Source organism: Podarcis erhardii (genome assembly GCF_964252035.2).
Source record: "Podarcis erhardii genome assembly, chromosome: 8".
Lineage (NCBI taxonomy): Eukaryota > Metazoa > Chordata > Lepidosauria > Squamata > Lacertidae > Podarcis > Podarcis erhardii.
This window is the reverse complement of record NC_138499.1, coordinates 39,875,265-39,892,798: the sequence shown is the minus strand read 5'-3', so window position 1 is coordinate 39,892,798 and position 17,534 is coordinate 39,875,265. Positions and strand designations below refer to the sequence as shown.

General features: G+C 42.2%; 1 protein-coding gene across 6 annotated transcripts in view; it reads left to right on the top strand.

The window, feature by feature from the left end:
- Window positions 1-17,025, top strand: part of RGS20 (regulator of G protein signaling 20) — a 46,147-nt gene extending 29,122 nt beyond the window's left edge. For all 6 annotated transcript variants that reach the window (XM_081874767.1, XM_081874772.1, XM_081874768.1 and 3 more), the window contains 4 exons: window positions 7,695-7,843; window positions 13,666-13,743; window positions 15,614-15,848; window positions 16,778-17,025. In XM_081874767.1, the coding sequence (XP_081730893.1) occupies window positions 7,695-7,843; window positions 13,666-13,743; window positions 15,614-15,848; window positions 16,778-16,966 (651 nt within the window). In that variant the 3' untranslated portion in view covers window positions 16,967-17,025. The remainder of the gene's footprint in view (window positions 1-7,694; window positions 7,844-13,665; window positions 13,744-15,613; window positions 15,849-16,777) is intronic.
- The last annotated feature ends 509 nt before the right edge of the window (window positions 17,026-17,534 follow it).

Here is a 17,534-nt window from a genome sequence, read left to right as displayed (position 1 = left end):
TGGCATTTAGGCTTAGGCAGTTGGCACCCTTCATGGCAGCTGGGACAAGAGCATATGTGGAGAGCGTATGTTAAGGTTACCAGATTTTTTTCAATGAATCCGGGGACACTTTTCAACTTCAATGAATTTTGTATGGGGACTAATTTGTAAATCTGGGGACTGTCCCCAGGAAATGGGGACGTCTGGTAACCTTAGTGTATATGGCACTAACATCCTTTGCATAATTACCAGTCAGATGTTGATGTCATAACAAATGCACATCAGCATCTCCTTTGTGTTTAGGGGAGTCATGCCTTGCCATTGGGCAAGCTGGATTGGACACAGGATACCTGGTCCCCCATGCAATTTAGGATTCACCTGTGGACTCATACCCTAGCATAGCAGTATGAGGATTCCAACAGAAGAGTCCAACTCAAAAGGCAAATAAATATGAATCAATGATTGTGCGCTCCATGATGAGTCACCCTGAGGCAAACCACCATGCTGACCAATACAGTGTCAGTTTCTATTTGATCAGAGTCAGATTTCAGCACTTAATACAATAAAATCTGAGTCATGGCTCATACACTGCCACATGATTTCAGCACCCACTATGAGCTGTCAGATTCCTTGGTGTGAATCACAACATACTACAGTGAAACTGGCTTTGTTGAGGCCATTCATAAGAAAGCCTGGGGAACAGAATGCTCATTGAATTAGACCTTGACAGGAGTCAGTTGAGAACATCGGCTTCAGCAGCTGTCTGCTCAGCTCCATTTTGTTAATTATCAAGTGGCTCATAGAATCACAAAATAAATCTATTCAGCAATATATATATCATACCCACACATGCCCACACCCACCCACTCAAAGTGAGTTTAACTAAAGCAGTACACTCAGATGTAACTATTTTAGTGATGATAAACTAGCTAATGATTTTTCTGCATTTAGAGTTCCTTAAACACACACACACACACACACACACACACACACACACAGGTGCGTCAAGCTGCTGCCATGTTTGGGTGTGATTCAATCAACTACGAGCAAATTCAGGTTGCACAATTAAACCTGATTTGCTGCTCTTGCACAACAAGCCCACTTCCCCTTCAGCACTGGATTTTTTTGTGCTGTAAGGAAAGTGATGGGGAAAATACAGTGGAAAGTGTATGATAACACTTGCTTGAAGCAATGCCATTTAACCTCCCTGCAAGCAAAAAAGAATGAATGCTCAATAAATAGCTACGGGTTTCAAGCCTGCACCCCAGACCACTGAGGATAATCTTGGCCAATGTCATCTAACATCCCTGCAAACTTTGTGCAAACAAATCAGCATAAATCCTCAATGAACAGGTCATCTAGAAGTAGCCTATGTACCTAAGGACTTCATTTTAATTTTGCATTCTGACCTTCAAATAGTAAAAATATAAATATATGTATAGTTCCAATAAAGTTAAGAACTTGAAGGTTCGGAGTTAGTATCTACATTAGCCAGTTTTCCAAAGCAGCCTACATTTGAACACATAATTGTCCCCATTTAAACCCTTTTCATGCTGTCAGATTGCTGTCAAATAGATCGTGGATAAATCGAATACAAGCTTGAGCTTATTAGTGAATAGGGCAGTGTACCTCTTGTTGTGACTGTGTGGGTGGGTGTTGCAGTTCTGACTAGCATTGCCTTTGAAATGTAAAGCAATGCTTATAATGCCTGCAGAAGAACAAAGCTTTTCAAAGCTAAAAACATCATACTTGGGCGTAGGCAACCTAGTTTCTGGTATTCTGTAACTTTTTAATATGAGGCTTCCATATTTGTACTGAACTGAAGATTTCTCTTCCACCATTAATCAGTTTCCAACTGCTTGGTCTGTGGTACCCAGTCTTGCACAAAATTCCTTGATAGGGAATAGACTGACCACAGTCATATATGTTCTGGCAGTCTCCTGACAGCACTGATGTGTGCAACTACCTTCAAGGTTTATTCAGAAGCTACAATTTGCACAGAATACAACAGTGAGGATTTTAGTGGGGACCAGTCATTCAACTCCCACTTTGCCAGATTTGAAAGAACTTATTGAGCCTCCTGTGCACTTCCAAGCCTAATTCAGAATGCTAATAATACTTATCTTTAAGACCCTATATCAAGGGTGTGAACTTGTGGCCCTCCAGTTGTTCCGGAACTCCTGTTCCCACCATCCCTGCCCATTGGCCTTGCTGGCTGAGGCTGATGGAGTCTGACAATATCGGGAGGTCCACAGCTTCTCCCTCCCTATCTAAATCTCTTGGGACACAGATACCTTTAAGAAGAAGCATCTCCCATGTCAACCTGCCAGTGGCCTTAGACTGTCAGGCCCTTTTCTGACCACCACAGCTGAGCCTTCCAGCCGTGGCTCTCTGATTGGGCAACACTTACCAAGGAGGCCTGCTTTCATTGTGGATGGGGAACCTGTGGCTCTCTGAATGTTGTCGTACAATGACTCTTATCATCCCTGACCATTGCCATGTGAACTGGAGCTGGTGGGAATTGGGGTCCGACAAGAACTGAAGGAAGTCATGTTGTCCCCACCCCACCCCCATTCTATACCCCAGCAAACACCTTTTTAACATTCACCCAGGCTATTAAAGCTTGTTCTTTTAGCTGCTGCTTTATTAATTATGTGTATTGTTTTAGTTCACTATATTTTTACTTTTAAAAAAAAAAAAACCCTGCCCTGGGATGAATTTTGATGAAGAGTGGTAAAAAGTAAATGACATACATAGGTAAAAATGAATAAATAGTGTTCCTTTGTGCATCGTGCAGTCAGCTTCCTTGTATCTGGACAGTAGGAGCAGCTGCAGAAGGGAGCCTCAGTCTTGGTAATTTCATTCACTGGTAATACCAGTGTCTTAACTTGGCTACTGTAATCTATGCTCTGGTCAGCGGCATTGTGTGAGCAGAATGGGAGGCAGGAGGCGGGGGCTGCCAAATTTTCGCCTTGCACAGGGTGCCCCTGAGGACCTTCAAAGTCTGCCTCAACCTTATGGATTCAGAGGAAGCAAACAATTTTAATCTAGCAAATTCATCATCACATTGACCAGCAAGGACCCAAGGCAAGTTACAGCAATTTAAAATTTAAAACTAAAAGCAGTTAAAGCATTTTAGAATCACAGGAATAAGGTGGACCCCAAAAACCCACAACTCAGTTCTTTGGCATTCACTAAAAGCTGTGCAGTATCATGAAGAAGCCAGACTCTCCTCTGTGGGGAGGGAAGTGCACAACCTAGGGGCTGCCCCAGAGAATATCCTCTCCCAGGCCACCCTCACTTCCAAACTTCTGAGGGAGGTGGAACTTCCACCCCTCCCCCCTGCTGATCTTAACATCTAGCAGGGTCTGGAGGGAAGGAGGCAGTCTTTCAGATATTTGGGACTTTGAACACTAAGGTGATCGCCTTGAATTCGGCCCAGAAATGAAATGGCAGCCAGTGCAGCCAATTAAGCACATCCTTCCTTTTAATTAACAAGTAGTCACAAGTGCTGGCAATTAAATTAGACCAATTTTTCCAGTGTAAGCATCTGCCTTTGTGATTTGCTGATTTGGCTTTAGGGAATAAAAGGAAACATGATGTTTGTGAGTGTAATAAACAAGAGCTTCAGAGACAAAGAAGCGCTCCTAACTTCTCAGTGAGTTAACCATTTGTTAATACACACATTATCATAGGTTCTTCTTCTTTTCAAATGGTCTGACATCTTGATCAAGCAAGGGAGGCAAAGCTCATGAGGTAAAGTGATCTATGCAAAATTCTGCTTCTAACAGGATGCCTTGCCTGTGGAGAGATTGGCAAGCTGCACAATGTGACCAACCCCAAATCTCTCTGCTGAGTAGTTCTTCTTCTGGCTTTGCTTTTGTTTTTTCCTTCGTTTCCACTCATTTGCCCATCTCTGCCAACCTGTATACGTCTGTCTACTTTTCTGTACATTTGCTTGAAGGTAAGTTAGGGAGCAACAGGGGCCCAGAAATACAACGAGGGATGTGTTCTCATTCAAAGGGGATGCAGGAGTCAATATCCACAAATATATGGATTCAGGACAAGATTCTAGTGTCTCAAACCAGCATCTACCTGAAATGAAGTGTGCAACAGAAAATTGTATCTTTGGCAGGGATGGGGAATCTGTGGCCCTCCAGACATTGTTGGACTCCAGCTCCTGTGGCCAATGGTCAGGGATGATGGGGATTGTAGTACAACATTTGGAAGCCACCCAGAGTGGCTGGGGTAACCCAGCCAAATGGGCGGGGTATAAATATTATTTGTTTGTTTGTTTGTTTGTTTGTTTATTACACCAGAGGTTCCCCATCCCTGATTTATGGCTAGTTAAATGTGATTATGCTTTGGATATGTGTTCTAGCTTGCCATTTGAAAGTTAGTTTTCTGCCATAATACATGGAATATTGAATAGAACTCTGTTTGATGGAAGTTGTTTATTTTAAAGTCCTAGTTTTTTATGACTTAGCTACTAGCATATTTGTCAAGCTAAGCAGGGTCCAGTATGGTTTTTGTTGAACTGTATATTTTGTTCTTTCGGCAGCTTGTAAACCGCCTTGTATACAGCAATATAGAAAGGCAGTATACAAATTAAAAGGGAAATGAAAATGAAATTTCATAAGCCATGGTCTTCTGCTGTGCAGGCTGATCATGAGTTGCAGCTACTGAATTTCCCCTTGCAGTACAGTTATTTAAAGTGCGCCTTTGTCAGATACAGAAAGGAAACCTCAGCCTGAACCACAGCAACAATAGCAAGGAAGGTATGCAAACTTCATTTATTTAGGACACAAAAGAGGCACATGACCTGAACAGTATTTCCCCCTCCATTTCCTCCAAAAACCTGTGCTCCCTGAATATGTATGCAAGACCAGTTCCTGCTTAATTTAGGAACAAAAGTAAGCAGGAATAAAGCCACATCGAACAATATACCATCTGCTTTATTATAGCTCTCGTTTGCTGCGAGAGCCAAAGTACAATTGAAAATAAAGGCCAGGCCAATCATCTTGTCAGTCTTGAACACACACAGCCCTTTTCAGCTTCAGCAGGCTCTGCGTATGCACCATTCACAGAACCCTCTCTCCCCAAAGGGGCTAACATGGAACAAGGAGAGAACCAACAGAGAAATGTGGGCCTTTGTTTGAGATCAAATTGATTTTCTTCTCTTTCCCTTTTTGACATTTCAGGTTATTTTTTCCACAATTAACACCTGATCGGACAGTGGTCTATAAAAATGCTTTTGCAAGGCAGGCAACAAATCTCTAACAGAATCCTCACTGTTTTCATTTCACAGGACTGTTTGCTAAGCTCATTTATTTAATCATAGAAGCAGGTTGAGAGACAGTGACAGGCCCAAGGTCTTCCAGGAGCTTGCTGGTTGACTGAACAGAGATTTGAACCTGGGTCTCCCCAGTCCAAGTCCAACTCACTGTCAGCTACACCACAGTGGTCCAATTACACTGATATACTACCTATAGTAAGTGTGCAGGGTCCTGTGTTGCTGCATAAGAATGGACAGGTTTGTTGTTAAGTGCTATTCTCCTCTTTGTTCACTTTTGTATGGCATCTTCTGATGTGTAGATCACTTCTTATAAGTATATCCAGCAGGGGAATCCTGTTAAATGTGTTGTAGTGATAATTCTTGCGATGGCTTTAAGACCAAACAAATTCATTGTGGTGTAAACTTTTGTGGATTATACTCCACTTCACTATATGCATGAAGTGTCGTCCTAAATCAGCAAGCAGAGGTACATGCGGTTGGCAGTGGGGAGGGGAGAATGCAGGAGAGTGAGGTCAGAGAGTGAGAATGATTACCTAAACCCAAAATAATCCCTGTGACCATTTGAAAAGGCTGTATGCATAATAAACATGGGATGTTTAACAAGGATGGGAAAACTTTTTGTCAGCTGAAGGCCATCTGGGCACGTGCAAGTGGCAGACAAGGCCAGAAGCAAAAGTAGGCAGAGCAACGAATGCAAAGTTTACCTTTGTACAGCAGGCTAGTTTCTACACATGGTCACCCACACTTCTTTATCCTTCAACCAGGGAACCAAGAGTTGTTATCAGAGTTCAAGGATGCATTCCAGCCAGGCATAAGCACTGGTTCAGTGCTCTTCTGTGTAGACATGTTCAGGATTGTGCTGTATTCTCATGTGCTGCTTCAGATAAAAGCATAGGGATAGTGCCTGTGTTGAATACCAAAGACCCCAGATTCAATCTCTAGCATCTCCCCTTGAAAGGATTAGATAACTGCCAATGGGAAACACTTCTGGCTGAGACTCTGGAGAGCTACTGCTGGTCATAATGGGCAATGCTGGCTAGATAGACATGGCAGCCTGAGATGAGGAGGCACCTGTTGTTGCTTCTGCCTCAAGCTCTCTAAAACAAGAAGCATTCTCACTGTGACCTTTTCTCTGTTGCCCAGCTCAACTTTTGGGGCAGTGGAGGCAGGATGAAGACATACAGAAAGGTGTTTGAGCACCCTGAGAAGGACAGGCTGGGCAGTGTTGCAATGAGGTCATTTTAGACTTAAATGGTCAACATTTCAATCAGGGGTCAGCAAACTACAGCCCAGGGGCTGGATGCGGCCCACCAGACTCATAAATCCGGCCCGTGGACCCTGCTGCCTGCTTGGTCAGCCCCCGTGCTGAGCTAAACCGGCGTGGCACGGCGTATCCTTAAAAAGAAGTTGCAGACGCCTCACCACCTAGGGAATGACTTCGACAATGCAGGAAGTTCCTGCAGCCAATCCAAAGCCTCGCTGCCCACACGCTGAGGTAAACTCGGGGAGGCCATGGACCGAGAGGCTGGCAGGTGGGCCTGTGGTCTGGGCCGCACCATGGGCATTGTGACAGGCACGTTGTGGGGCTTCAGCCGCACCTTGGCACACCTGCTTGCCCCATGCCTGGTGCTCAGCACTGGAACAGCTGGAGGGCGAGCTGTGCACCGCCTGCCCTGTGCTCCTCATGCACGGCCTGCCCACCAACCTGGCCTCGTATGACGGGCTGTAGCATGTGGTTCACGCCACCTGGGAGCTCTGTGGGGACGGGCCGATGGAGCGGCTGCTGCTTGTCAACAACGTCTGTGAGCGGGTGGTGCCAAGACGCGTTCCTGAGTGCATGCAGAATGCATTCCTTCTCTAGGTCCAGAGGCAGCTGAGGGACTGGCTTGCAGGGTATTTGTCTGGCCCCCCACAAGGTCTGAGGGACAGTGGACCAGCCCCTGGGTGAAAAAGTTTGCTGAACCCAATTTAGATAGTGATGTGTATTACCTGCGTCTGCAACAGGGCGGAGTAGAAAACCAAACTTTGAAAGATGGTGAACCAGCCCTGTTGCTCTCGGGATGGCGTGGGAGTCCCTCCTGCTCATTTTGCTGGGAATCTTTCCTACTTCCCCTGGTCCCTCAAAAACTCTGCTGCATTGTGCTGTGGACGGAAACGAAGACCGTAAAACACTTGGCAAATTAAAAATCAATGACAAACAGTCACGGTGGGCTTAAAGACATTACTGGCCCAGAATTCCTCATCTGATTAGGACCATGAATTAAGGAAGCAGTTTCTTCTGACTGCTCCACAGGCCACTTCACCTATTAGCAACAATTAGGAAAACCACTGGGTGCCAAGACTATGAGTGAAGCAGTAAACCTGATGCCTGGGCTTTTTCCACAGAGTCTAACCTTCTTCCTGTTTTTTCCTCATGCAGCCCATGGGATCCGAGCGGATGGAGATGCGCAAAAGGCAAGCATCTGTGACCCAGGAGACACCGAGCTCTGTACAGCCACAGCCAGGGATTGAAAACCGTGGGTCCAACGCCTGCTGCTTCTGTTGGTGCTGTTGTTGCAGCTGCTCCTGGTATGCCTTTAAACCATATTCAAACCTCTTGGGGGAAGAAGGGGAAAAGATGACACCATGTATGCCCTTGAGTAATCAGATGAGTTTTACAAGGGGCGGAGGAAAGGAGATGCAGCTGTTGCCTACTTTTCCATAGATGAAAACACCAAACAACATTCCTTCTAGTTCTTTAAATCTTCTGGAAATACATAAAGATGCAAGCAGAGCTGGAGCCATTCAGACCTTATGTGTTTCTTAGCTGCAGGTCAATGCAGGAACATGTTTAGCCTGAATAGCTCAGTTTGTTAAAGTGTGGTGCTGGTAATGCCAAGGTTGCAGGTTCGATTCTCGTATGGGACAGCTGCAAATTCCTGCCTTGCAGGGGGTTGAACTAGATGATCCTCAGGGTCCCTTCCAACTCTTATGATTCTAGAACAGCTGAGCCCAGTCAGATGCTTTGGGCTCCAGTACCCATCACTCCTTACCATTGACCACACTGGCTGAGGCTGATGTAAGTTGAAATCTATCGATATCGGCCAGGGACCAGTTTGGGAAAGGATAGTCTTGGAAGGGGTGCAGCTTATCAGCAGAACAAATGCTTCACATATATTAAGTCCCAGGTATCTCCAGAAAATCTCACCTAGCAGGGCTAGATGGATCAATGGCTAATGGGGGACAGCTCTTCATAATAATCAGCAATGTGTGGATTCCATTATTTAAGGAAGGAAGCATTTCAGAGGGCCATACCCAGAGGCTCTAACTTCAATGGACCACATACTTCTAAAAGTACTATGAAACAGCTATTGCTGAAAGAAACAGAAGAGTGGATACCCAGTCACCATTCCAGAGAAACCAAGAGAATGCTGATAATTTGAAGATGTGCAGGGCTTTTTTTCAGCTGGAACTCACTGGAACTCGGTTCCAGCACCTCTTAGGTGGGCACCATTGCCATTACAAGAGAACAAGGGAAGCCTTCAGGGCGAGTTCCAGCACCTCTTTTTCTAGAAAAATAGCACTGAGGATACGACCTCACTCTACAGCTAGTTTAGCTATCCTGTGTGCTATCTACTAAACCTAGACACTGCAACAAAGAGAAAAGGAACAAAGTAGCACATATAATCTTCAAAAGGAAAGCTTCTGAACAGCATATTCTTAGCAGGGATCTTTAAAATGCATATGCTGACATATCTGGGACTTATCCTGACAGGATTCAGCATGGAACATAATGATTTTCTCCAGAGCACTTGGTCTATATAATCCGTTCCCCATTGCAAGCAATCAGGGCAGCACAGAATCGGCAAACTGGTGTATAGGGATCACTTCAGAATCATCTTATTGAGTTCTGATTTTAAAAGTTTTTGTTGCTGCTTTCAGTAAGCAACCTGTAGCCTATAACCCAAGGTCATGCCCACGTTAAGGATTTTTATTTGAGAAACAGATGGACAGCTAGAACTGAATGGTGTACTTTGCCCCTCCTCTGGCTAGTTTTTGTGCATTCTACATGTCATTAATGCAATAATAGTGTATATGTGGTGGATTTATACCAGATCAATCCACACATCATTTCACTTTATTAATTGTTCTGCTATGCTTCCGCAGTTGCATTATTGACATCTAGAGGGACACTCCTGCACTATAGCACAACAAAAGCAGAACATAAAATAAGCCAGAACATTTGTTGTATAAAAAACTATAGGTATTCAGCAGGAAGCTATGGAACATTCACCAATTGCAAATAAAGCAGTACATCTGCCCCAGAACTTCTGCAGGTACAAACAGGATCACTTATTATTCATTCATTCATTCATTTATTTGTTAAATTTATATACTGCCCTTTATCCAAAGATCACAGGGCAGTTCACAACATAAAATACAAAATGAGAACACAAAATACATAACAAAACAAAAACAGACCAATAACCTCCCCTACCAGAAACTCAATTGGAAAGATATTAAAATGTTTAATCAGTCCAAGGCCTGGTGGTAGAGAAACAACAATTATGTATGTATGTATGTATGTACATATGTATAGTCAAACCTTGATTGTCGAACGTAATCTGTTCTGGAAGCCCGTTCGACTTCTGTAATGTTCGACAACCAAGGCACAGCTTTCAATTTGTTGCAGAAGCTTCCTGCACTCAAGCAGACGCCACGTCGGATGTTCGGCTTCTGAAAAACGTTTGAAAACCGGAGCATTTACTTCCATGTTTTCAGCGTTCGGGAGCCGAAACGTTCCAAAACGGAGGCATTTGGGATCCAAGGTTTGACTGTATATATAACTACCCTGATCCCATCACAAACACAAATCATGAATGCACAAGAAAAAGGATGACCATACACTACCACACTTCTGTCAGTATAACATCAAGTATCTCTCAATCAAAATGTTTATTTTGATTAACTGAATTGGGTGAAAGATTATGAGTCATGGGTGTGTGGAGAATGTGCTTAGCTTAGCTTAGTTTAAGGTAAAGTTAAAGGGAACTCTGACCATTAGGTCCAGTTGCGGACGACTCTGGGGTTGCAGCGCTCATCTCACTTTAGTTGCTGCTTTGTTAATAGCATTTTATAGATTGCATTATTGATGATCTGTTAATTATTTTATATTTATGCTGTATTTGTGATGTTCTATTATGTTATTGCTATTTGTTGTTTACAAGCTGCTTTGGGTTCATTTGAAGGAAAAGCAGTATTCAAATACAATCAATCTGGAAAGTTACTCCTTTTGTCCTGACTACAAAACATACATATCAAATACTCTTTCAAGCATGCATAAAGGGGTCATCCATATTGGGTGGGATTGCTACAGAAACATGAAACTAGCTTGGACAGATGCAGGGGAGAAATGGCTGCTTACCCTGTCAAGGGACGGGCAGTGGTTGCTGCCTTTCAGTTCAAATTCCCAGGAAGCAACGCTGGGGCAGGCAGTGAAAAATCCCTGGGCTGGCCACTCTGATTGGCGGGCTTTCCCACCACCCAGTTGTTTGAACCCTGGCCAATTTGGCCAGGGTAAGTAGAGGGGATTGAGAGCAGAGCAGACAAGGTGTCAGGGGTTCAGGGAGAGAGGCGCAGATGAGGGAGGAGACAGAGAGTGAGGGGGAAGGATTCCAGAGTGACGAGGAAGAGGATGACAATGACCCAAGATTGTCCATGAGTCCGTCCAGTGAATCGGAGGACTCCCAAAAGGGAGCCCCTCTGGTCAAGCCAAGGGGAGCTAGAGGGGGAAGCAGTCAGGAGCAGGGGAACGAAGGGGGAACCCCCAGTGGGAGTTGGAGATCGGGACCGGCTGCTCCGCTGGAACGGAGTGAGGGGGGTGGAGTGACCAGTGTGTCAGAAGGAGCAGAACAGGAAGCAGAGAGGGGAAGGAGATCAGGGCAAAACGTCCTGCTGGAAGGGGAGGAAAGTAGTATCGAGGGCAGTGTAACTGTCGAAGGGAAGGTCAGGAGCAACGTACGCGCGCCAAGTTCAAAATGGGAGGCGCGCGGAAATGAAGAGAGTCCTGGGGAGGAGCCTGGTCCCAAAGCCCGAAGGAGGGGGGAGGAGGCGCCAGAGGATTCAGCCTCTGGGGAGTCCCGAAGGGAGAGAACACAGGGGGGCAGAAAGACCCTGCGGAAAAGGAAAGAGAGGAAGAGGTGGACCAGTACAAGCCTCTTAAACTGGTGTAGAGGCGGGACTGACTCAGAGGGGACTTCAGCGGTCTAAGCGTAACAGACATAGAGTCACGGAGCTAGGCTGTGAAGCTAAGAATGTTCTTCAATAAAAACTTTTGTACATAAGCCGGACTGGACTTTGGTCTCCTGTGAGCTGGGACCACGGGTGACTCTGACACAAGGCTTCACTCCAGTCCACCCTTGGCCGATAAAAGCTGCACCCGACCCCCTGGGAAATAGTTGCTCACTTCAAGAGCTTACTTCTGAAAATATTTTCTAGTGTAACCACTTCTGCAGTATTAGAGTATCACCTTTCAAATATTGTTACTGAGCATGGCTGGCAACAGGATTTCTTCATGTGCAGTTATTTCAACTATTACAGAAGGAAATAAAAGCACAACGGGTTTTTGCACGACAGGCATACTGTCGTCTCACTGTCTTTAGCTTGGATATAAAGTTCACAGTCATTTTATTCCATTTTCTTTTTAATCCCATTGAAAAAATATATAATGAAAGTAAAAAAACCAAAAATTGCTCTGTTGGAGGTTTTAAATTAATTTATATTCATGACTCTTAAAAATATTACTTGCACTTAATAGCATCCTGCCCAAGTAAAAAACCTCGCTCTACCATCAAAATTATATACTTCTTCAAAATTACTGTTTTCAAGTCAGGAGAAATGTGAAAAACGGCGATTCAAGGCTCTATTTATAATCCTTGTTTATAGAAAGGATTTCCTCAAATAACCTGAATGGGCTGCAAAGAAAAAGAAAAATATGAATAGGAACAGAAATAGTACCCCAAGTTACAAAATCTCCAATACTGAAAGCTCTTGTGGGGTTGGAATTAACCATTTTAGAGAAACTGAGGAGAAAGAACAGTCACCAGATGAGCTTTTGTTGGCTGAAGTCATAACTTATGCTCCATCTTTTCATCAGCAATTCAGGATCAATTATACTTTTAGCCAAGCAATTATGGTGAATGGTCTCTCTTAGGTGGCTTAAAATTAAAAGGCCACAGCTGTCTTTTTGAGAAGCATGAGAAATACAAAAAATAAAGCAGAGAAGGAATATGGTCTCCTACACTGTTTTGCATAGAATTTATTTTTGTCCAGATAAGCTTTGTTAGTGGCGGTACAGATAGTCTTGTTGAACAATTTTCTTTCATTTGTATCCCACCCTTCAGTATTTCAATTCCCAGGATGTCTTTTATATATAATGTTTAGACAAACAATGTAACAATGCAATTAAATGCAATCAAACAAAAGGCAGCAGGCAGCCAATGGTTCACAATTCAGCAGATATTTTTTTTTAAAAAAAAGGAGTATATGCCATAACACTTGTAATGTAGTAAGTACTATGGAGATAATGGGGTTATATAAAATATGGGTTATTGAAAAAGATGCAGTAGAAAAGGTTAATAATAGGACCCACAGAGGGGAAGGTGGAAAGTCCAGAGATTCAGAGGAATCTTTAAATATGGATGTATATGGCTGTATTGTTATAATTTTATACTTGTAAAATCAAATAAAAATATTATACACACACACATATGGAGCAGGATAAAGTTGGGTTTTTGTTCTGTTTTTAAAATCACAAGAAAGAAGACACAAGGCAGGAAGTACTAATTGTGGCATTAGGTGTTTTCAGGTGTGCTAAACATTTTTTAGGTTAGTGTACCACACTTGGTACACTATTTCATACGCAGCTGCATGCACCAGAAAAGTTTTTCTTTCCCCACATTTTCCAGATAAGGCAGACAAGGTCATAGAGCTAAATTCTGCTGTGAAATGTCCTATTCAATATACCCAATTCAAGAGAAATATTTTGGTGTTGGAGTGCATTGTTCTTATACCTTGGTTTGCATACGTTTTGGTTTGCATATGTTTTGGATTACAAACACGGCAAACCCAGAAGTGTGTGTCCCAGTTTGCAACCTTTTTTTGCATTACAACCCATTTATTTATTTATTTTGGATTATGAACAAAAAATTTTGGAGGCCCCATTGGGTTACAACCTCTTTTGGTTTACAAACGGACCTCCGGAACGGATTATGGTTGTAAACCAAGGTACCACTGTACCGGGGCGAACTTCTTTGAACATAGGATCAGGTTTGATAACTAGAGAAACAAATTCAAAGTTTCAGCAAACTTCTTTATTTCAACTTGATTAAACTATGCTTGTTGCCTTGCAGTCTCACTGTTAGGAATCAAGATGAAAGAGCAGCATCACATGAACTCAGAACAGACGCTATTCCAAACTGTGAAGAAAGGTAAGAACTAGCTGGGTAACAAATCAACACAGAAGACTAATTTTTGTTTCTACGCTTGTGTCTATCCATCTAGGCTGCATAAACAACATACATTTAAAGCGTGTGAATGCACACACACGAAACAATCCTGGGAACTGCAATTTCTTAAGGGTGCTGGGAAGCTCTGTAAGGGATAAACTACAGTTCCCAGGATTCTTGGGGTGTTGGTGATGGAAATGCCTGATATGTATGCAGCCTTAGACTCCTACAACTGGAGGTGGCTGCCACACACATAGCTACTTGCATAGAACGCATGTCCATGCAACTCTGATGATCATTTGCCTATTTGCAGAAACAGGGAAGGCTAATACTAGCATCTTTTTTTAATCTTCCCCTTTATTTTTCCATAAAATCTTAAGAGAAGTTAGTCGCCATTGTCATATTTCCTAACAATTTAAAACATGGCAGATATATGCCCTGGAAATACATGACAGGTTATAGGAATGTGCACAAGTCGCAATGTATGCCTTATATCTGCAGTTTTAGGAAACCTTATCTGTTTGCAAGTAACTCTGTAATTTGAATTCTGAACTGCTCTGTTTAAAACAAAGTTCTGGGCTGTATCCAATGTCAGTCATACTCCAAGTAAACCCTCTGAAATTAATGGAAATGTCTAACTTAAGCCCATTCTTTTCAATTCTTTTCAATCAAAAACAGAGTCTACTGTGAACAAAATTTAGTTGGAGACATCCCTCTGTGTTTCCCCATTTATTATAATGGGTAGAATAAAAATGATAACTTTCCCCTGTTTTGACCAAAGTGGATAAAATGTTTCAGGCACAGGAGCCTTGCCAGAGTAGTTCAGACCCACCAATTTGCAGATAAGGTCCAGGAGATTTGTATGGGGGAAGTAAAAAGGATTAAATTTCCTCCATAATCCCTTATGTGGAGAACAGGGGCTTGTCTATTACTTTACCTTAATTAAGTGGTGGCTGAATGGTTTGTCTTCCTATTAGTACATCTTTTAACACTTTGCAGCTTCACTCCAGCTTCTTTCTGGATGTTATTTGTGTTCTCCAATAGGCTTTAAAAGCTTTTATAGGTCTCCAATAGGAGAAGAACTCTCGGTTGTCATTTATGTTGTTTAAGCAGAACAACTTAAGCGTTTTTAAAAACTTAAAATAATGCTTATTCCTTAAAAATGTATTGTAACAGGGGAAAAAACCTGTTTTAACAGAAAACAATCCAGAGCTCTTCAGTGCTCTTCAGGCAGCATTTTGGATAGCCTCACTTCTTGAAAAGCCCCTGGACATAGAGAAACATAGATATTACAGAAGACCACATAAGCGATGTTATATAGGGACACATAAGAGCCGTATCTTGTACAGAGTATTTGAGACTTTGTGGGCACTCTGATCTGCTCATGAGGGATTATTGACATTTAACTCAGGGCGAGGAAAGACCCTCCCAAATCACCCCAATACGCGTCATTATTCAGCCCACACACAAGAGATGAGGCACACCTGTAGCAGTCTATGGCATTGTTCTGTCCAATAATTAACACTGCTGCTGGCATGCGTAAGATGAATTTAGCAAGTCATCTACTCAAAAAGTAGCTTGCCACACGGTATATTTTTAATTGGCAAGTCAGTTGTCTGCATCTTTAGCCGAGTAGTGAAATTGTTGTTCCTCCACTTTACTGGATTTTCAGTTAGCTGTAGGGCAACAGCAATATTTTCTCCTCAGCACTTGGAAAAGTAAGGCTGATATTGCAGCATGCCATAACATGCATTTAATCTCCCGATTTCTACAAAATTATCACCCACTAATGTTCTCCTCTTGTACTGTTAACTTGGTAATGCCCGGTCTCTATTTTTCATTCGTATTACAGCTCAACTCCAACTCTTGAAGAAGTGAGTGCCTGGAGCCAGTCCTTTGACAAATTGATGAGAACACCAGCAGGTAGAAACGCTTTCAGGGAGTTCCTCCGGACAGAATTCAGCGAAGAAAATATGCTTTTCTGGTTGGCCTGCGAAGATCTAAAGCAGGAATCCAACAAGGCTATCATTCAAGAGAAAGCAAGACTAATATATGAAGATTATATTTCCATTCTTTCTCCCAAAGAGGTTTGTAACCCTTTTCACACTATTTTGTAGTATACCCGATTTCAAAAGGACTAAGCCAACAATCTAAAATGAAAGATCTAATTGATATTTCAAGATGTTTCCATTCAGGTATGTAGCTAGTGCAGTGTGTGTGTTTTTTTAAAAAACCAACTGGTTGCTTTTTTTAAAAAAAAAAAAAGCTGTTCTATTCTTACTTTATAACAAGTTTTTCAGCTTGCTGAAAATTTAGGGCGGCTCTTTCAGGGACAAAAGGTGGTCTTCTGAGATGAAAGGAGCAAAATTATCTTGAGGGGTAAAATGTGACATTTGAAACTTTGTGAGTTGTAGGTCTAAAATCTTAAACTGCCAAGGAATATAATTAGTCTGGCATTCCAAAATTAGTCTGGCTGAAGCACTTTGAGCATACGAGGGTGTCTGACTGTAGGTAGGAGGCTCTTCTAGTCTCTGATAGGTGCCTATATATAGCCAATAGGTTATACTTAAACATCTGAAGGCAGTCCTGTTCAGGGAAGTTTTTAGTGTGATGTTGTATTGTGTTTTTACTGTTTTTTGTTGGGATTCACCCAGAGTGGCTGGGGCAACCCAGCATATAAATTATTTTATTAATTATTATTACTATGGTGCAAGCCTACTTTAAATCCATCCTATCATTCTACACAAGGTAAATGTTTCTCCTTCGTCTGCAAATAATTTTAGTGTGTATATTATTAGGTCATTAGTGTACATCCTAGTCATTAGGTTAATCTGCTGTGAGACAATAAAAACACAGCAGAAAAGGCCTATTTTTATCATTATTTTTACTTTCATTAGTTCTATAACAGAATGCCTACATAGGTTTCAGTTCCACTACGATCACATTAACTCTTTTCCACAATTTTCAAGAGAGAAGATTAACAACTGCTCATAACAGCTGTTTTCTTTATTTACAGGTCAGCCTGGATTCCAGAGTAAGGGAACTTATCAACCGGAATATGCTGGAACCATCGGAACATAGTTTTGATGAAGCACAACTCCAGATTTATATGTTAATGCTCAGAGACTCTTACCCTCGGTTTATGAACTCTGCCATATATAGGGACTTAGTTGAGTCTCTCTCTCAAAAATCTGCTGAATCGTAGAGTTTTAATATATTTCACACCCAGTCATCTAAATAAACAAGGGAAACTTGGGGCTACCATACTGTCCGTCAACATGGAAATTAGAATTATTGAGTTTATTACCCAAAAATAACTCAAGACATATTGTGCATATTAATACAATGTCAAAAAAGTGTTCTAAGAACCCCAAGCTGCAGAACCCTGAGCTATTTGCAGTTTTGGATAAGAGTTACAGTAAGCTATGATAATGGGATATGGAGATATATAAAAAAAAGTCTTCAAAAAGGAGCAGCATATATAAGATACAAAAGAAAACCTATTGGAAAAAGCTTTAAAAAATTCTTACAACTAATTAGGAAAAAATAATAAATTTAATTAGGAAGTGGAGGAAGAGTAGTTGTTGCGCCTTTCCCCAAGAATCATATCAAAGTGCTGCACCACTGGGATCAGGGAAATTGGTGTGTAGGTTCACCTTAATGCTATTCTGTCTCTGAACACTTTGCAGAGATGAAAGCTGTGCACTCAAGGGATCATAAAGTACATGGTCTAATACTGAAATAACCATGAGATAAGTACTGCATGTTCAAAT